Source organism: Equus przewalskii, chromosome 5 (genome assembly GCF_037783145.1).
Source record: "Equus przewalskii isolate Varuska chromosome 5, EquPr2, whole genome shotgun sequence".
NCBI classification, from domain to species: Eukaryota; Metazoa; Chordata; class Mammalia; order Perissodactyla; family Equidae; genus Equus; species Equus przewalskii.
Window position 1 is genome coordinate 81807409 of NC_091835.1, and position 20089 is coordinate 81827497.

The window sequence follows — 20089 nt, forward strand, 5'->3', positions numbered from 1 at the left end:
ATTCTCAAAACTGCTCCCCCCATCCGTTTTGCATAGATAGAAATAGTTAGCAGTGTGGTGGTCCCTCTATTGGGAATCTTAGCTCGTACCTTAGGGATTAGGAAACCCATGCCAGACCAGTATTTTATTACGTAAGGTGAAGATTTGCTATGTGAAGTGTAGCCGCCTTCCCCCCTGTGCACCGTATGTATCTCACAAGTAAGACAAATATGCATTACGGCAGCAGGAATCTTAAAACTCTCATACTAGTAGGGGGACTATTAGTGCAAAATGCTTCGCCTTTATCACTTTTGCATTATTTTGGAAAAGACAAGCTCAGACTACACTGTCTGCTAAGAATTTTCCTTAAGTTTAGGAATTTGAAGATGTAATTAAAAATAAAATAATATTCAACTTTTACAAGTTCACTACAACTCATTAAAGTGCTTATTCATGCTGTCTAAAAAGAAATGACTGTACATACATAGGATTTTAAACATAAAAATGGCAGAACATGTGTTCTACTGTGGTGGGCTAATTCTTCATTGCCTCAATTCTGGGTGTTCTTATGCTAGACAGTGAGGGAAAGGCTGGGACTTCTGAATGCTAATATTTTTTTTTTATCTGCTGCTAGTAACAAGCATTTATTTACTACTGGTTTTAATGATGTGGTTTCTAAAGTATCCCCATTCTGGTATGATAATTGTGAGAGATGATGAAGACTTCTTACTGAATAGAAATATGGCTTTTGATTTTTGTTTTCATTAATTTTTAGGGAGATAGGGGATCAGTGGCATTTGGCAATTCAAGAAGCAATTTTAGAAAAATGCAGTGATAATGATGGCATTGTGCACATTGCCGTAGACAAAAATTCACGTGAGGTAAAGTAACTTTTACTATTGAATTCTACATTTTGGATTTGTTTCTATTAAAATAAAACTGTTTCTTTTCTTTTCTTTCTTTTTTTTTTTTAATATCACAGGGTTGTGTATATGTTAAATGTCTGTCTCCAGAATATGCTGGAAAAGCTTTTAAGGCATTGCATGGCTCTTGGTTTGATGGTAAGAAATTTGAGTGTTACAAACATTTTGAAAAGATAAATTATGGCTTACTGTTAAACTATACCAGATTTTAAATTGGAGAATTTTAGGTTAGCATTTTTAGAGTAATAATTTTAGATTATTTTATTTGTATTTTGTGTTTATATGTCTTTTACCACAGTTTGTTTTCTATAAATATTAAGCACATTTTAACAGATCTAAAATGCTATTTTTATCTTACAACAGGGAAATTGGTTACAGTAAAATATTTACGACTAGATAGATATCACCATCGCTTTCCCCAAGCTCTTACTTGCAACACTCCCTTGAAGCCATCAAATACACATATGAACTCTATGTCTCATCTTCGTCTTCGGACTGGCCTAGCCAACTCTCAAGTTGGTTCCTGAAAAGACTTTCTTCTACTCCTAGGACTGTTACTTACAATAGGAAAATTCCTGTTTGGCTTCCTGTCTTCCTTTTTAAATGCTTTTTGTATGTAATATTTTTATTGAATATAGCTCTGTTCAAACGTTCCAGAAATCTTAAGTTCCAAAGGGACTTGGCAGTGAGGCAGCAATGCTGAGTTGTTTCATTCAGTTTTTGGAGCTCAGTTAAGCCAATGCATTTAAAGTTTTGCATGAGGAACATTGACTTTCTTAAGCATTTTCAGATGTGATGGTTGTATTTTTGCACCAAGAAGTGTCTGGATAACCACACAAAAGCATGGTCAAGAGGCTTCCTGTATTTCCATAATTTCCTGTGAACTAATGTTGTGAATTTTTGTATACAGTCACCTGCATAGTTCCTTATGGGCTACTGTAGTAAAACTGTTAATTTCCCAGTTTAACCTTAGGTTTCTATTGCTTGTAAGAGACTCATTTGCTACAGCTGGAATTTGGAAAAATTACTTTGGGTTTAGTGGTTACGTAAAAGTATAAGTGGATGTACATGTACTTAAACTGGCTTTTGTATATATGTATAAATGCTGGTGGTGGCGAAAGTAGTCTTGTTTTGTGAGGATGTCTGCATTAAAGCAGTAAAATAAGCTTCCTGTTTTATTCATAATCTAATGTGTATATATATGTATGTGTATATATGTGTGTATGTATATATATATGTATGTGTATATGTGTATATATACACACACATATATACATGTGGCTGTACTATCACATAGATCAAACAGCCAGATGCCTGGAAGTATTAGATACAAGTTTAAAATATCTTTTATAAGTTTTATATAAAAATGTCTGAGTATGATTTTGTGTGAAAGTTCCGATACCAGTTGTAATGGATTCAAATTTATGTGAGCAATAAAGAAGCAATTGGCAGATATTGGAAAACTATTTTGTGAAAATCTGTATTTATTATAAATACTAGGACTATGATATAGTACCATTGGGATCATTCATTTTCCCAATCTATTTATAATTTAATGAAATGTTAGCTCCCCTGTTACGTGTCAAGTTTAAAGCAGGGCACATTGTTGCAGCAAAATGTGTATTTGAAATATTATATTTGCAATTTTGGGTCATTGCCCGAGTGACCGTTGCTTCGCTTTGTGCCTCAGTATTTACTTTGTTTCAGTAAAGTTACTTTATTACTGTTTATGATTTCAGATTAAAATAGTTGCCGAGTAAAGTTTACTTGTAACATTGGCTTTTTTAAAATAACCTGTTGATATGTCATTATCAGTCCAAATGAATATGTGAAACAGCTGGAATTGTACCAATTTTGATTTTGTTTAAAGCTCAGTTTCCTTTTTGTTTTTTGTTGTATATGTGTTGGGTTTGCAGCATGAACTTGCACAGATAATGCACGTTTTCTGGTTAAGTAAACATGATGCACACTGTTCTGTAAGAGAAAACCCTCTCGTGCCTTACCTATGTGCTTTTGTGGGCACCATGTTTATGAAGAATAAAAAATGATTTGTTATCTGAAGAGAATAAACTTTAAATTCTCACTTTATGTCCCAGATGCTAAAGTGTGAAAATATAAATATATATATAATATATAAAATAATCTTTCTGTATTTTATGTGCATCATAGTGATTTATCTGAGCTTAGAGACCCCCATCTTCTGACCTGTTGCAAGAGTGAATGTAAAAAACAGTTGTGGCATTTTAAAATGTCGCCTTTTGATGCAGATGCATCTTTTTCTTCTAAAACATATTTCATGTAAACATTGTACATTTATTATTGTAATATATACTATTATGCAGCTTATTTTACCTGAAACTGTTAAGCCGACCAAGATCTCTCCCTGCAAGACAGATGGGAATGTGTATAATAATTAGATATTTGAGAAGTTCTGAAGTTTGATGTAATCTGTTACTTGTCCTGTTTAAAAAAAAAGGAAAAACTTCTAATTAAAAATTTATTAGGTTTTTTTTTTATGTGTCTTGGCTTTTGAAAAACTCTTTAAGTGCCCTGTGTCTTTATTTTTTTTTTTTTATCAGTGAAAATATGTGCCTTTATTTAAAATCTTTTTGGGGTTCTGTAAATATACATATGCTTATAAAGATGAATGAAGACCCTAAAGTTAATTTTAACCATCCATTTCTCAGCATCTTTCTTTTATTTCTGAAAATGTCTTCATCTGACTCTCAAGTGTTGGGATCAAAGTGAGGCAAGAATGTAAATCAGTGCATCACTGAGGCACTGTTTAGTTTAACTAGACATTTTTTCATAGCAAGACTTTCTCAAAAGAAGCCATTCTTTCCTACTTTCTGGCTCAAACTCCTTATCATAAACAAATAGTTTATGGGTTAGCTACTTTAAGTAGCATTGATTTAGAAGTTTTGATGGTTTAATCAAGTAAAAAGAAGACTCGATTAGTCAGTCACTTGGTAGGCTTTCATTGATTGCTACTACCTGTCAGGCACTGTTATGTGTTAGTGATGCAGAGATGAAAAAGACATGGCCCAGTCCTCAAGATGGTCACAATCTAGAGGAAGAACGTAGGGCAGATAAGTTAAAAGATAATGTGGAAGATACAGTGAAAGAGAAAAAAACAGAAGAAATTCTGGGAGTGCTGAGAGGCACTTTATGCATCTTAATAGGTGGAGAAGACGTCAGGGCAGATAAGGTAACAGCTCAGCTATATTTTAATTCATTTTGACATTTATTAAACACTTTTTAATTAGTATAGGAAGAATGATAAGTCTCCTTTCCCTTGAGCTCTCAGGGGAACTTCTGTTCTTGTGATGAGCTCATAAAAAATTAATATATGGAACCTGAGTTATTATGAAATCCATTTTCATACTCATTGTTCTGTGGATGCCTGAATATCTTGTGAATATTGGAGCCTTATATTAGACTTTGTTTTCTTTTCCTTGTATTCACTGTTTGGATGACAAGTTGTGATTTCCAAGTGAGTGATGTTTTGATGTATGGTGTGCCCAGAAAGTTTCCTTTAATAAGATTGACCTTGCAGGTCTCACTCTCTGCTCTCAGTGACATTGCATTACTGTAGGTCACCTGCGTGGCTTCTTCGCCCTTCTCTCCTAGACTTATCTCGGCAAGTCACTGCTTCCAGATGACTCAACAGAGGATGCTAAACCAAGCAGAATTCTGGCAGCCACCCTTTTGGAAAGGATTCTCAAGAAAGGTACTTAACTGAAAATAATTAAAAGCCAGAAGTTGTGATTTAAAGAAACTGAATGTCTGGGATGTTCATTCTCTTTGTCCAGTAAACAGGACTAGCTACTGCCTTTAAGCCCCACTGGAGAAAGTTTGTGACTAGAAATGCATCCTGATGGTATATTTCTTCACCTGAGAATCTCTACTAGGTGCAGCAGGGTAGACTCATTTTGTTGATTCTTAGACTTTAAAACCAGCAGAACCTGTGTACTTAGATTTACGTTTTCTTCTGTGGGGTAGACATTGGAAACCTGCACGTTCTTGAAATTGGAAAGAAGGCTTTCTAGGCGTAGAAAGCGTGTGAAAAAAGACAGATTGATGAGAAAACAATCTGGTGCTTATATAAACTACAAGCAGTTTCTTATGGTTGAGTTGCTGAGTATAAGACACTAAGCAGAGATGGCAATTATCAGGTCATGGCAGGCTTCATAGGTCACATTATGAAGTTTGGATGTTAGTTGTTAAAGGGAGTTCAGATGAGGATTTGTTGGGATGAAAAATGGAGAAAGGATTTGAAGAATGACATAAAATGGGAAGGACTTGATTAAGTGGATACTGAAAGAGAAATTGACATCCAATTTTCTAGTGTGGAAATTTAATCCCAGCGTTTGGTGAACAGGTTATAAGTAACAAATTGGATGGGAAAGATGATAAATGGAATTTTTGGATGTTTTGAGATTGGGATGCCTATGGAATATTTAGGTAGATGTTTCTAGCAGGTGATTGGATTTCCAGCTCAGAGGTATTTTGAGAAAGAGATACAATTTGGGAGTTAAAACCAGAAAGGTGAATTAAATGACCCAGAAAGAGAGAGAAGCCATTTAGAGATGGAAATTTAGTTTAATGCCAGTTCTGCCACATATAGCCGTGTGGCTCTTAGGTGGGAGTTGGGGATGGGGTGAGATAATAAGAAAAACTTGAAACACATTAAGAAGGTGGAATTTGAAAAGGTCTTTGAATGGTGTGAAGTTAAAGTAGAAATTTAGTATGAGTATCACATTTCTGGCTTGGGCAACTGGTAGATGGTGGTGACATTCTCTAAATTATGGATTACTGGAGGGGGTAGCAAGAGACCAGGCAGGGCACTAGATAAGATTTCCCAGAATTGTGGAAGTTAAGCAAAATAATCCCTCTGACTTTTTCTACTGTAGGACATTGTTGGAGGATGGGCAAGAGGGGATTGTCTTCGAGAATCTCCTCTCCTAAAAACAGAATTGTTAAGTTACATAAGGTTCTAGCATTGTCTATGATTCTCTGATATTGATGAGAAGTTTTCCTGGTTTGTAGAAAAACGAGATGTTGAGTACATCTAGAAACCTGTGATTGTCAAAAGAAGGAATAAATACAAAGTTTTCTTTAAAGAGGGCTATTTATAAATCGTTTGCCCTACACCCAAGACATTTCAAAAAGTAAAAGATAGGTTAAATTAATATATTTTATTTAACCTTATGTATCCAGGATATTATTATCTCAACATGTAATCAAAATTTTATTAATGAGCTATTTTACATGCTTTGAAATCTAGACTATATATTACACTTACAGCTGGAGTGACTTGTGTCCTGTGACTTATTGAGCTAAAACTTGTATAGTTGGTCATCTTATTTATAGCTCATCTCAATTCATATGCTATAGTTTCATTGAGAATACTTGATATATATTTAGATTTCATAAAATCTATAGCTGGAAAAAGTAGATACACGTACCCAAGTTCTTTCAAACATACTTAAAAGTTTTCCTGTAACAGAATCAGGTATCAGTATTTAAATTTAAAAGAATATTTCAAGAAGAATATGGAAGCCAAAAATCATAATCAGGAGATGCAAATTAATCATTTGTATGAGATGCATGTAGCCATCATCATTGTCTTGGCTGTATACTATTATAAAATAATTTGAATATGTGCAGCAGGAAACATATGTTGAATATGTTGAAGAAGGAAAGTTCATTATTACTTTGCTTATAATAGTAAAAAACTGAAGACAATCTTAATGTCGATAGATGGTGGAATGGATAAACTGTGGTATGTTTTATAATAGTATGCAGCCAAGACAATGATGATGGCTACATGCATCTCATACAAATGAATCTCTGAGTCATCACAGAAGTCCCCTTTTCCCTCCTACTGGACTGGTTGCTGCTTTTCAGGCTCCTCTCCCATCTCCTCCCCCTTTGCTTGGTCTCTTCGTATTGGATGCCCTGACCTTAGGAGCCAGATTTCTGTCTCCAGCCTTGACTCCTCCCCTAGGTCCAGAGTTGCTACTTGATAGCTCCTGTTGGATGACAAAAGGTTTTTCAAATTTTATATAACCAAGACAAAGCTCTCATTTCTGTTTCCTTGCCTCCAAACCTGTTCTTTCTCTAGTCTTTTGGTAAATTACACTACATAAGTCCATTGCTTATGCTGAAAACCCAGAAGTTATTTATTTCTTTTTCCCTCAATTCCTACATTCAACTAGTTAGTAAGTCCTTTCAGCTCTTTCATATCTGTCTGTCTGGCTGTCTTTATCTCCAGTCTATCCATTCTCCTGACACCATCACTTTGTTTTGCCTGGATTGCTACAAAAACCTCTTAAATTGGTCTCCTTGTTCCCTGCCCAGATTCATTTTCCACACAGGAATCAAAGTTGTCTTCAAAAACATGTATCAGAACATGTCACTCCTTAAAATAAAATCCTCCAGTGATTCCCACTGCATTTAGAATTAAAGTCCAGATTTCTTGTCATGGCCTCCAGGGCCGTCTGTGAACTGGCCTGTGCCCATCTCTTCAAATATTTCTCCTATCAGGCCTCTTTTGCTTAACTCTCTTCACCCAGCCTGGTGTACTTTCTATTCCCCCCCTTTCCCCCCCAATACGCTTCCCACCTCAGGGCCTTCATGCTTGTTCTCTCTGCTTAGAATACTGTGCCTCTGGGCCTAGATCTTTGCATTTGATAAAATCCAATTTATTTTTTCTTTTGTTGCTTGTGTTTTTGGTGTTTAAGAAACCATTGCCTAATCCAAGATCCTGGATTAGGTCATGATTACTCCTGTTTTCTTCTAATAGTTTTATTATTTTTATTGTTACATTTAGGTTGTTGATCCATTTTGAGTTAATTTTTTTAATATTGTGTGAGGTAAGGGTTCAACTTCGTTGTTTTCTATCATGATATCCATTTGGGGTGTCCAGCACCATTACTTGAAAAGACTATTCTTTCCCCTGTTGAATTATCTTGTCATCCTTGCTGAAAATCAGTTGACAGTAAAAGTGAAGGTTTATTTCTCAATTCTAGTCCACTTATTTATCTATTCTTATGTCAGTACCACGCAATATTGATTGCTACAGCTTTGTAGCAAGTTTTGAAATCAGGTAGTGTGAATCTCTGAACTGTCTTTTTCTTTTTCAAGACTGTTTTAGCTATTCTGGATCCTTTGAATTTCCTATGAATTTTAGGATCAGCTTCAGTTACTGCAAAGAAGCCAGCTGGATTTTTGGTGGAGATTGTGGTGAATCTGTACATCAATATGCAACATGGGGAGTATTGCCATCTTAATATTAAGTGTTCCGGTACATGAAAATGGGATGGCTTTCCATTTAACGTTTTCTTTAATTTCTTTCAACAATGTTTTGTAGCTTTCAGAGTATAAGTTTTGTACTTCTTTTGTTAAATGTATTCTGAATATTTTATTATTTTTGATGCTGTTATATATGGAATTTTAAAAATTTTATTTTCAGGGTCCGGCCTGGTGGTGCAGCAGTGAAGTTTGCATGTTTTGCTTCAGTGGCCTGGAGTTCACTGGTTTGGATCCTGGCTGCAGACCTAGGCGCTGCTTGTCAAGCCATGCTGTGGCAGGCGTTGCACACGTAGAGGAAGATGGGCAGTAGAGGAAGATGTTAGTTAGCTCAGGGCCAAGCTTCCTCAGCAAAAAGAGGAGGATTGATGGCAGATGTTAGCTTAGGGCTAATCTTAAAAAAAATTTTTTTTTTTATTTTCAGATTGTTCATTGCAAGTGTATTGAATACAATTGATTTGTGTATATTGGTCTTGGTTTCTGCCACCTTTTTTGAACTGTTTATTAGTTCTAGTAGGTTTTAGTGAGTTCCTTAGAATTTCCTACATTTAAGATCATGCCATCTGCATATAGAGTTAATTTTACTTATTCCTAGATGACCTTTTTTTTGGCCTAAATGCCTTGGCTAGAACCTCTAGTACAATGTTGAATAGAAATGGTGAGAGCAGATTTCCTTGTTGTGTTCCTAATCTTAAAGGGAAAGCATTAAGTCTTTCACCATTAAGAATCATGTTAACTGTGGGTATGTTGTGTCTTCATTTTCATTAATCTCCAAGTGTTTTCTTATTTCCCTTATCAAGCTGAGGAAGTTCCCTTCTATTTCTAGTTTGCTGATTGTTTTTATCTTGAAGGGATGTTGGATTTTGTTAAGTGCTTTTTCTGTGTGTATTGAGACCATCATGTGATTTTTGTCCTTTATTCTATTGACAATAGGGATTGATTTTCAAATTCTAAACCAACCTTGCATTCCTGGGATAAGTCTCAGGTCATGTTCATGGTGTATAATCCTTTTTATATTTTGCTTTGCTAGTATTTTGTTGAGGATTTTTGCATCTATAGTCATAAGAGATATTTAGTCTGTAGTTTTCTTTTTTTGTGAGGTCTCTGGTTTTGTCATCAAGGTAATCCTAGTCTCAGAATGAGTTGGGAAGTGGACCCTCCTATTCTTTGGAAAAATTAGTGAAGAACTAGTATTAATTATTATTTTTAATGTTTAGTAGAATTCACCATTGAAGTCATCAAGCCTGGGCCTTGTAGATAGTTTTTTGATTACTAAATTGATCTTTTCACCAGTTATAGGTCTATTCAGATTTCCTGTTTCTTGAGTCAGTGTCAGTAGTTTGTGTCCCTCTGGGAACTTTTACATTTCATGTATTACTTAATTTGTTGGTATATAGTATTTCCTTATAATCCTCTTTATTTCTGTAATGTCAGTAATAATGTCTCCTCTTTCATCAGTGATTTTAATAATTTGAGTCCTCTCTCTTTTCTTGGTTAATCTAGCTACAAGTTTGCCACTTTTGTCGATATTTTCAAAGAATCAACTTTTGGTTGGTTGTTGATGTTGTCTTATTGTTTGTCTCTTCTCCATGTCACTAATTTCCACTCTAATCTGTTATTTCCGTCCTACTTGCTTTGGGTTTATTTTGCTCTTTTTCTTCTAGTGTCTTTAGGTGGTAGTTTAGGTTATTGATTTGAAATCTTTCTTTTTTTAATATGTGCATTTACAGCTATAAATTTCCTTCTAAGCACTGCTTTAGTTGTATCCTATAAGTTTTGGTACGTTGTGTCTTCATTTTCAGTCATCTTAAAGTATTCTAATTTCCCTTGTGGTTTCTTTTGTAACCCATTGGTTATTTAGAAGTTTGTTGTTTCATTTCCACACATATTTGTGAATTTCCCATATTTTGTTCTCTTATTGATTTCTAATTTTATGTGGTTGGATAACATACTTTATTTGATTTCAATCATTTTAAGCTTTTTTTGAAGCCTGTTTTATGGCCTAGCATATGTCTACCCTCAGAAATGTTCCATTTGCACTTGAGAAGAATATGTATTCCGCTGTTAAAAACTCTGGGTCACCAGGGGTCAGCAGATGCTCCTTAGGCCACCACTGGCTCCCACATTTGATTATATCTTTGATTTTCTGCATTTGTTTTTGTTTTGGCGCTCTAAGGATTCCCCTTATTTTATTGCCAGATCAACAATTCACTTAAAAAGATGTTTTTCATGTTTAATCCAGTAAAAAAAGATTTTTATAATGGGACGTTTACTCAAGATGTCTTGTTCCAACATATTGTGGAAATAAGTTCTGTTATACTATCCTTATTGCCCCCATCTTTGAAAATCGTTTATCTCTTTAAAGAAACACAATTCGGGGCCGGCCCCGTGGCTGAGTGGTTAAGTTTGTGTGCTTCGCTGTGGCGGCCCAGAGTTTCACTGGTTCGGATCCTGGGCGTGGACGTGGCACCGCTCGTCAGGCCACATTGAGGTGGCGTCCCACATGCCACAACTAGAAGGACCTGCAACTAAGATATACACCTATGTACCGGGGTGATTTGGGGAGATAAAGCAGGGGGAAAGAAGAAAAGATTGGCAACAGTTGTTAGCTCAGGTGCCAATCTTTAAAAAAAAAAGAAAGAAAGAAAGACAATCCCACTCTTGTGATTGGTGCCTGAGTGTTCAATAGGGATATTCTGTTTTGGATGGTGATTTGATGGATAGGTACCCCGATAGCACCTGGGAATAAATTCAACAAGAAACATGTAGGACCTATGCAAGGAAAACTTTCCTGAAAGAGATCAAGGAAAACAAATAAATGGTGACGTATATCATTTTTCCTTGACAGAAAGACCGAATGTAGCAAATAGGCTACCTAATTTTTCCTAACTAGTAAAGAAGTTTAATGCCATTCCAATAAAGGTTCCAACAGATTTAAATTAATTTCTAGGGAATTTAAATGGATTTGTAGGATATCAGCTGTGAGGATAAACAAAAAAGATAGTAAGTTTTCTAAAAATATTAATAAGGAGAGACTAGCCCTCTAAGATATTAAAGCAAATTAAATCTGTGTTAACACTGTTACATAAATATATAGGCAGGCAATAAATGCCTTGAAACAGATACTTATCTGAGCATAACTTGGGATACCAGAAGTTCACTTAAATCCACTTAATTCAGGGACCGAATCTTCATAATAGTTTCACTTGAACTTTAACTTGAAAGTTTTTGCTAAAATTACAAAAATAAACTTATTTTTCATATAACAAAATTAACTTATATTTTAACTCTTAGAAATAATTTTTTTTGCCACTTTTTCCATGACAAAATTATTTGCAACATGAAATGATAATTTTCAGTTCATGTTTGATTTCTGCTTCATAGTCGAATTATTTTACAAAAATTTCCTAGATTTCATCCATTTTTGTCAGGGTGTCTCTCTAGCCAAATCATTCCTTTATGCACTTCTTGTGTCATTGTCCTTTTGTGCTTGGCAATTGTCCTTTCATTGCTAACTGGACTAATACATTCTGTGGCTATGCTTGTGATTTGAATAGTTCTCCATCATCGTTATCAGCTTCATAAAGTCCTACATATTGTGTGACACTTGTTCACTTGTGGATTTTCATTGCACTTGCATTGTGTTTTTGAATGGCAATCTGCAAGACACTGGCAAACACAAACATTAGCATAGATGGTACTGTGAAGCATTTGAGGAGGCACTGACTTTTTAAAGAGCACTTTTGTAAGAGTATTTGTTATGACTTAACATAACAAGTTATATGGTTAAGGAATACTTGAATTATGAGGACAGCGTATATAAGAATTCAGTATATGATAAAAGCTTTAAAATTAGTGGGAAAAGGGGATCATTCCATAAAAGTTTAAAAAGATTAAGAGAAAAAGTTAGAGCCCTAATGTAAGTAGTGCCAGAGCTTATGGCTCCTGCAACTTTGTCTCCTTAGAGGAGGCACAGACCCTTTGGCTTGTGGTAACTTAGACAATTTAATGATTAGATACTTCCACACTGTGAGAGTCAGTCAGTTTCCTCATACTAACTTGACCGAGAGGAGGTATCTTTCACAAAGATTTCATACGTCCCATAACGCACACGTTCAGTTGTGGGGTTTTGGGGGTTTTTTTTTGAGGAAGATTAGCTCTGAGCTAACTGCTGCCAATCTTCCTCTTTTCGCTGAGGAAGACTGGCCCTGAGCTAACATCCATGCCCATCTTCCTCTACTTTTATATGTGGGATGCCTACCACAGCATGGCATGCCAAGTGGTGCCATGTCCGCATCCGGGATCTGAACCAGCAAACCCCGGGCCGCCGAGAAGCGGAACGTGTGCACTTAACCGCTGTGCCACCGGGCCGGCCCTCAGTTGTGTTCTTGAAGTTCAGTCTCCTCTCCTTACCACAGCAAGCTCCAGGACAAAGGGCAGGAGGATGGTTCTCAGATGCTTATTTTGTTCAGGGCCCCTCTTTGTATTTAACAGTCACAGTTGGGCTTCTCTACATCACTGCCAGCATCTGATTCATAGAACCCAGGTCACATGTCAGCGGAAAAGAGATCCTGTCAGAGGAACATGATCGGTATCAGAGCCATTCTGGGACAGAACTTCCCAACTAGTGCTCCACAAAGGCTCTTACAGATGTACTGAGAAAGGAGCCTTTGGAGTGGTAAGAGGACCTGGAGTGAAGAGCCCAGGGCCTAGTGACCTCTGGCAGGCTGCTAAGCACACTTGCCTTTTAACCAGCACACTCTACAATGATTATCCTTTTCTGTCAAGGACAGGAAGTAGAAAAGGATGGGGGAGTGTTGTTCTAAGCAATTAGCTGGAAACAATGAGAACATGAATAATATCCTGGGAACATAGAGTCGTTTGTTTTAGGGAAGAGAATAGCAGATTGTAGTGGAGAATGGATACCCTGATAAATTCCAGGAATTTAGGAGGAATAAAGAGAAATAATCATAAAATAACTAAAAGGAAAATCAGAGGAAAAGATTTGATGGAGGGTTAAGCACAGAATCAAATCATAAAGAAAAATGCTACATGCTCGTTATATTAAAATAAAAATCGGGCATCCAGAAATTCTAAGATCAAATTAAAAGACAAGGAAATGGAAAGATATTAGCAAATAAGATTTGCAGTAGTACTCTGCAAGTAAAAATTATTCTAACATAAAAAGACGAACATCTCAATAGAAAAATAGTCAAATGATATCAGGAAATGATGTACAAATGAGGAGCTTCAAATGCTCAACAAATACATGAAACATTCAGCCACAGAGATAAATGCAAAATAGTCAACAATTGAGAAAGTTTTTTGACATAAGAAATTTGACAGATTTTACTTAAGTTTAGGGAAAATAGGCCCCTTACATAAATGCTGGTATTTTGTGTAAAGTGATGAGCATTTCTGTAGGTCAATTTGACAGTACGTAAATGTTTTTATCTTCATACCCTTTGACCTTATATTTTAATTTTTAGGAATTTATTCTGAAGAAATTATCAGAGACAACATGAGGATGTATGAAAATGACGTTCATTACAGCTTTTTACTGTGATAAAAATTAGAAACAACTGAAATCTACACAAATGAGAATAAATAAATAATGGATTATAGATTGTCATATGATGGAATCATGGGCAATCATTAAAATAATGTCTTTGAAGAATATTTAAGATGAGGAAAATATGTGCTGCTTAAATTGCATATACATTGTTTTAAATATACTATATTTCATTTAAGATATTGTTAGTTGGAAGAGACACCACTTTTTCTGGTACTAAGAAAGACAGCCACCACCACAGAAATCACACCCCAGGATGTGGATGCTGATCAAAGACCCTGGCATAAAGCTAAACCTCGGAGTCAGAGGAAAGGAGAACTAGACTTGTCTCTGGAATCCGGCAGCAGAGAAACCAGCTGGTCCTCATTCAGATTATAGTTTCAGTTCCTAGCACTGAAGCCGGGTACTTGAGGGTTACTGTAGATACTCAATAAGAACATGATTGCCTTTTGACCTTGTTCCAAACATAGACATGGATGACTCTTGTCAATTTGCTGTTTTCTTGTTAACTTGAGAGGTGACTTGGGTCTCAAGGATTTGTTTCTTTTGCAGAAGAGAATGCCTTTGGTGGAGGTCATGATCACCAGATGGCTGGCCCTCAGTTGTCGTTGACACCCAGAAGTCAGATTGCCCAGACACTTATCTGGAGTATCCCCTTTGATTCTCCGAAGCTCCTCTTGCCAAGCCCCTTAGCTCTATAACCACCCCCCCACCCCACCCCACCCCCCCGCTTTTTGCTCTGGTTAAGACAGCTTTGAGCAAACCCATGCTCCCACCTTCTCATCTTGGCCAACTTGTATGGGGCCTTTGTCCATCTCCAAGCACTGTCGTCTCAGTGTTTGGCTTGCCACACATTGGGCACCCAAACTTGAGATTAAGAGGTTCGGTATCACCGCCAGCCTGGCCTGGTCCAAAAAGCTTCAAGCAAAGGGAATTTAAAATGTTCACAGTTGGTAGTTCCCCCCCAGACAGAAGAAACATCAGTCCTCTGGCAGAAATGGGATTTAATACAGGGAGACAGCAATTCTATTTTTATAACTTTGACAGTGATTCTTTTAGGACATCATTGATTCTAAAATGAATTTCTATATCAGAGTGGTTGAAAGTGAAAAATTGTGTGTCTAGAGTGAAAGGAGTATGTTATATACATACAATTGGAGGGAAATACTGAGATTTAGCAGTGAAGTTCAATCTGTTGGAATACGTATGTATTTTGCAAAATTTCTCCATGAGTATTTGTTATTGTATTCAAATATTTACTTTGATTATAATTCCCATAATTCTCTCCATTTTCTTCATTTGCTCTTCTCTACTAGTATATTTTGAATACTACCAACCTTTGGTGATGAAGCTCGGACATTTTAGACTTTTTATAATTTCAGCACTGTGGAAAAGAGCTATGTTTAGTTTGGCTGCAGAATTGTGGGTTGTTCCTATTATGAAAGGTCTTCATTGAGACCTGCATTGAGAGAGGGGGACAAAGGAGGAGTGGTTAAGAGCACAGTCTCTGGAGTGAGACCCAGGCTCAGATTTCAGCTTTTACACATTCTGGTCAAGTGACCTTAGGCAAGTTATTTAAGTAGTCTAAGACTCAGTTTCCTCATTTTTAAAACAATGGTAATTGTGCAGTTGAGAGAATTAAATGAAATAATATAAAATGCCCGTCATATAATATCCCTGTTGCCATTTCTCAATCAGGCTGTGTGAGACCAACTGCTTGATAACATGGTTTATTTTGAACGTTCCTTCGCTGTTCTTCATTGGAGTCCCCTTAACGATGCTCATGCATAAGAGAGACATTTACAAAACTATAATCTTTTCAGTGCTTCCTTTTTTAAATGACATATTCCCTATTCTAGCAAATAGAAAAAGGGGTGCACTCTTGAAGAGCATAACCTTGATGCAGAAACCAAACAAAGGGAAAATTTATAGGCCAATCTCACTGAATAAAGATACAAAAATCCCAAACAAACCAAAATGGTCAGCAAACCAAATCCTGCAACATAAATAGGAATTGCGCATCATGACCAAGTTGGATTTATTCCAGGAATGCAGGAGGGTTTGACATTAGAAAATGTATTTTGTCACATTAAAAAAAACCATGAAATAAATATGATCAACTCAGATTGATGCAGTAAAACCATCTGATAAAATTCAACATCTATATATCCTTTTGTAAAAAAGTAATTCTTAGCAAACTAGGAGGAGAAGGAAACTTGCTAAATCTGATAAAAGATAACAAAAATCTAAAGTAAGCAGCATATTCATGGTGAATTCTCTGGTATATCCCTATCAGGTGCAGTTTTGAATGCCCAGAAGTTTTGACATCTTCCTTTATTTCTACAAGTGGTGGTCATTCTGCATTATTAACTACGTTCGTTCTTTTGAAACTAATGTATTCTCCCTTTTTACTTGACTTTGAAACAGTATACCTTATCAGTCTCTCTTCTCTCCTAAATTAGTCATTTTATTGTTAGTTTTCCCCAACTGTTGTGTCCAAAAATTTTTCCTTTTTATGTTCACTGCTTCGGCTTCTAAAATGCAGAAAATCTATATGTAAGTTTATTTTTCTCAACGTAAATAACATTGAGATCAGATCCCAACTATGACAGGGTTCAGGAATTAACCATCCTTGGAACTAGGGTAATGTCACTCTTTACACTGGTGTCAGCCTGACTGGAATGGGCCAGTTGTGCTTCACCAGTGGAAGACATTACATCTTGAAGATGTCTACAGTCAGTCCGGTGCTATTAAAAATGTTCCTTAATGTGACTCTAAACATGTAGGCTGATATAATCTTTCAACTGTAGGCATCTTAGAAATTAATTTTATGTGATATATACCTGGTAATAATGAGGCTCTGTTGTATGGTATACATTCCTGGAAGATAACAGGAGCAATAGAGATGAGTGAGAAGCAGACAATGAGCAAGAGAGTCTGTTTCCATGAGCAGTTGTGTGGGTTGTTGAATCCTTACAGGCAAAGAGCTAGCCATGAACCTTGTTGATTGGCCACTCATTCTGTTATTTATCTTTATGAATTAGACATTGTTTCACATTTAAATAAACCGTATTTCAATATGTCACATTTAAATAAAACCACATTTTCAAAAATTAGAATGTATCATATCTAAATAAAACTCAAAATTATATTAAAAAATTACCATTTTCATTTTCCACTATGCTTTAATAACATGGAAAAATCAAAATTGCTTTTCTTGGTTTTCCCCGAGGACAGCTAAATATACTTAAAACACTTAGTTATAAAACAACCTTATCAAACATGGAGATTGGTGGAATAAAAATTGCCCCATGCAATTGAAATGTTTAGAGAAGTTTGCTATTTTCATTATATTCAGAAAAAATGTGTACTACAATAAAGTATATCATAATGTGTATCATATTCTAAGATTAGTACAGAAAATTCCTATTTACCTGGAGTAATTTTTAAAGATATGTCTGGATAAATTTAATATTCTAGTTACCTAAGAGTTATAACCTGATTCAAAAATAACCAATTTTCTAAGAATACAATAAAATATTCACAGTGCTAAAACTATGAGGAGCTTAATCTAGTCATTGATGACTCAGGAAGCAACTCAGAATCTTGCAGTGCCTCGTTTCATAGTAAACCTCACTTGTCAGAGAGTAAACTGAAAATTCGTGTTATTTGAATTTCCTGATTATTTGGATTATGAGTAAGCATGTATATTTTGTAAAGGCCATGAAAGCTGTGTCATATATTCTCTCATGTATTTTCCTATAATCTTTTCCACCCCTGTTAAGGGCATTATAGAAAAGAGAAGTTGAAACTTTTACTCTTCAGTTAGAAAGCAGACATGAAAATTACTCTGGTTACTCTAAACAAGAGTTTCTCAAAGCATGAGCTGCAGACCACCTGATTTAGAGTCATGTAGCGTACTTGTTAGAGAATCATCTAGGATACTTGTTAGAAATGCAGATTGCTGATTCTTTCACCAGACCCGTTGAATCACTGTATCTGGGAAAGACCCCAGGATAGTAACATGCTCTCCAGGTAGGTAATTCTGATAGTAGTTAAGTCTGAGACTCATCGCCAAATGGCTTCTGGATCTGAGAGATCAACCTAGGGAGAATTATCGGGGAGCACCAAAATAATTCCTCCTGTAAATGTTGATACAGAAAAAAAGCGACAAAGATTGAAATGGGTGTGCTCCTTCCCACAGAGTACAACAACAGGAAATAGTATGTTCTGCTGTCAGACCAAAGGGATTTTAGAGGCAAAGGTGGAAGTAGTTCAGAGCTATTTCATTCATGTTTATAACATCGCTACTTACTTAATGTATAGAGTTTCCAATGTATTTTTCCTTATTGAGGTAAAGCAACATAAAATTAGCTGAGCATCATTAGATTCATTTAGGAAATGTTTTTATTGTTCTGATGCTTTATTTTTACTTCAAACACTATAATAAATGTCTCTTTAGTGTTTCCTTCCACTAAATATCTTGAGTTTTCAGAGCTTTGGTTGCGATATAGTTACATATTTTCATTAATGTGAGCCAATTTTACTTGTAGTTCCAACTCTGTCTGTTACCACCGGGAGCAGAATATGATGGTTTTTAGAAGGAACTAGCTTTTGGGTTTTTATTTCATTTTATGCCACTGTGGGAAGATAAGCGGCTGATAGTTTTATTTGGTCTATTAGTTTTCTCTCTGAGAGTTGAAAATACATAAATTCTTCCTTAGCCATCTCCCTCCTTTCCCCTTTAGCTGCCCTCCCTTCCCCCAGTTTAAAGGCTAGTCAACAGCATTTATTGAGCATTCATTACATTATGGGGAGTTGTAAAAGAAGAATCTTGCCTCCTTTTTTAATTTTTCCTTTTTCTCCCCAAATCCCCCCAGTACATAGTTGTATATATTTTTAGTTGTGGCTCCTTCTAGTTGTGGCACATGGGACGCCGCCTCAGCATAGCCTGAGGAGTGGTGCCATGTCCACACCCAGGATCCGAACCCGCGAAACCCTGGGATGCTGAAGCAGAGCCCGCGAACTTAACCACTAGGCCACGGGGCCAGCCTGGCCTCCTTTTCAAAGTTCTCTATTACTGTTGAGAATTTAGTCAGTATCCAAGCCCCACCCAGTCTTGCTCCATATCTCTCCTACCCAAAAATCTGCAATACTCACTTTTGCTCAGGACCAGCCTTCACTAAGCCACAGGCCAATCCTGAAGGTTGGCCTTACTTTCTCCTCCATCCATCTTCTGTAACATGCTCCCCAGGGCTGTGGGCTGTGGGCCTTTTGTGGCCTCTGGGTTCACTGTGGGCTGTTCTTGGGTACTGTCGCTCATCAATTGACTCCTTGTCCGCCCCTGTATGTACAAGAGGAGTGAGATGAAACCAGACCCCTTTTTCCTTGCTATCTTGACCTTTTCAGCCTCCACAAAATGAGACATCAGGGCCTGGTGAAGGTCATTTCAGAACAGAATTAGAAAGTAGGAGAGAGAAGAGTTCAAGATCTGCAGCTCTGTTTTGGATTTTCACTTACTCACCCAAGGGATGGTAAGACCTTAAGGGTCTTAAGCTTTTAGACAGAGAAAGTCCTTGAATGCTCCTGCCTTTCCTGCCTTCAGGTTTGTATTACCACCTCAAATGGATTGCTTCTTTTGATTCTTTCAGCTGCCCCTACTCCTCCAGTGAAAGGGACCTCATTGTCTGAGCCTTTCTTCCTTCCCACCCATACCATACACTGTCCAATCAAGTAAGGCCACAGGCTTGGCTGCACAGGCAAAAACTTCCCTGCCCAGGCTCTCACACTTGTGAGTGCTTATGTGTAGGTAGGGAAGATGGACGGACAGACTGTGGGTCCTCCAATTCATGTTTTTTATTCAGTATTCTCTCCAGGGCAACCATGAGCTGGTGGTTCCTTTGCTGATTAACCCACATGTTAAGGACACACACAGGCACACACATTCACGTAGATTGTACTGGATACTGCAAAACTCGTAGATTGAGAATAGAATATAGCCACAATATTAGTAAGGCTTATGCCCTGGCTGGAAAAGAAATAGGTCTGTAAAGAATTATTTAACATCTTTATTGGTTTTTTCAAGATCCACAAAAGAGCTGGACCACCTCTTAATGACTTTCTCTCCATTTCACAGTGGTGACACAGCACACACTGTTTGTTTCAGAATCTGCCTCAGAGAAATACGGGGATGACAGTAGGAATAAGTTCAGCAGCTTCTTTCTAGGGTTGCCAAATTTAGCAAATAAAAATATAGGATGCCCAGTTAAACTGGAATTTCAGAGAAATCGTGAATACTGTT

The 20089-nt window shown here is 36.6% G+C and overlaps 1 protein-coding gene and 2 long non-coding RNA genes across 9 annotated transcripts in view; 2 read left to right on the forward strand and 1 right to left on the reverse strand.

Annotated features, from left to right (window-relative positions):
• The window catches only part of LEMD3 (LEM domain containing 3), a 67104-nt gene extending 63686 nt beyond the window's left edge, over positions 1-3418 (forward strand). The window contains exons 11-13 of the mRNA XM_008535034.2: positions 755-860; positions 962-1040; positions 1266-3418. Coding sequence (XP_008533256.2) covers positions 755-860; positions 962-1040; positions 1266-1429 — 349 coding nt within the window. The 3' untranslated portion in view covers positions 1430-3418. The remainder of the gene's footprint in view (positions 1-754; positions 861-961; positions 1041-1265) is intronic.
• Positions 1-20089, reverse strand: part of LOC103560572 (uncharacterized) — a 35324-nt gene that overhangs the window by 8424 nt on the left and 6811 nt on the right. For 3 of the 7 annotated variants that reach the window (XR_011540108.1, XR_547250.2, XR_011540111.1), the window contains one exon: positions 18949-19132. This is a non-coding gene — a long non-coding RNA (uncharacterized lncRNA). Of the gene's footprint in view, positions 1-14772; positions 17931-18948; positions 19133-20089 lie in introns of those variants that run through there. The other 4 variants (XR_011540109.1, XR_547243.2, XR_547239.2 and 1 more) reach the window with 3 other exon arrangements.
• On the forward strand, positions 4532-14255 carry LOC139083413 (uncharacterized). The gene is made up of 2 exons (XR_011540117.1): positions 4532-4632; positions 13706-14255. It is a non-coding gene; the product is annotated as an uncharacterized lncRNA (long non-coding RNA).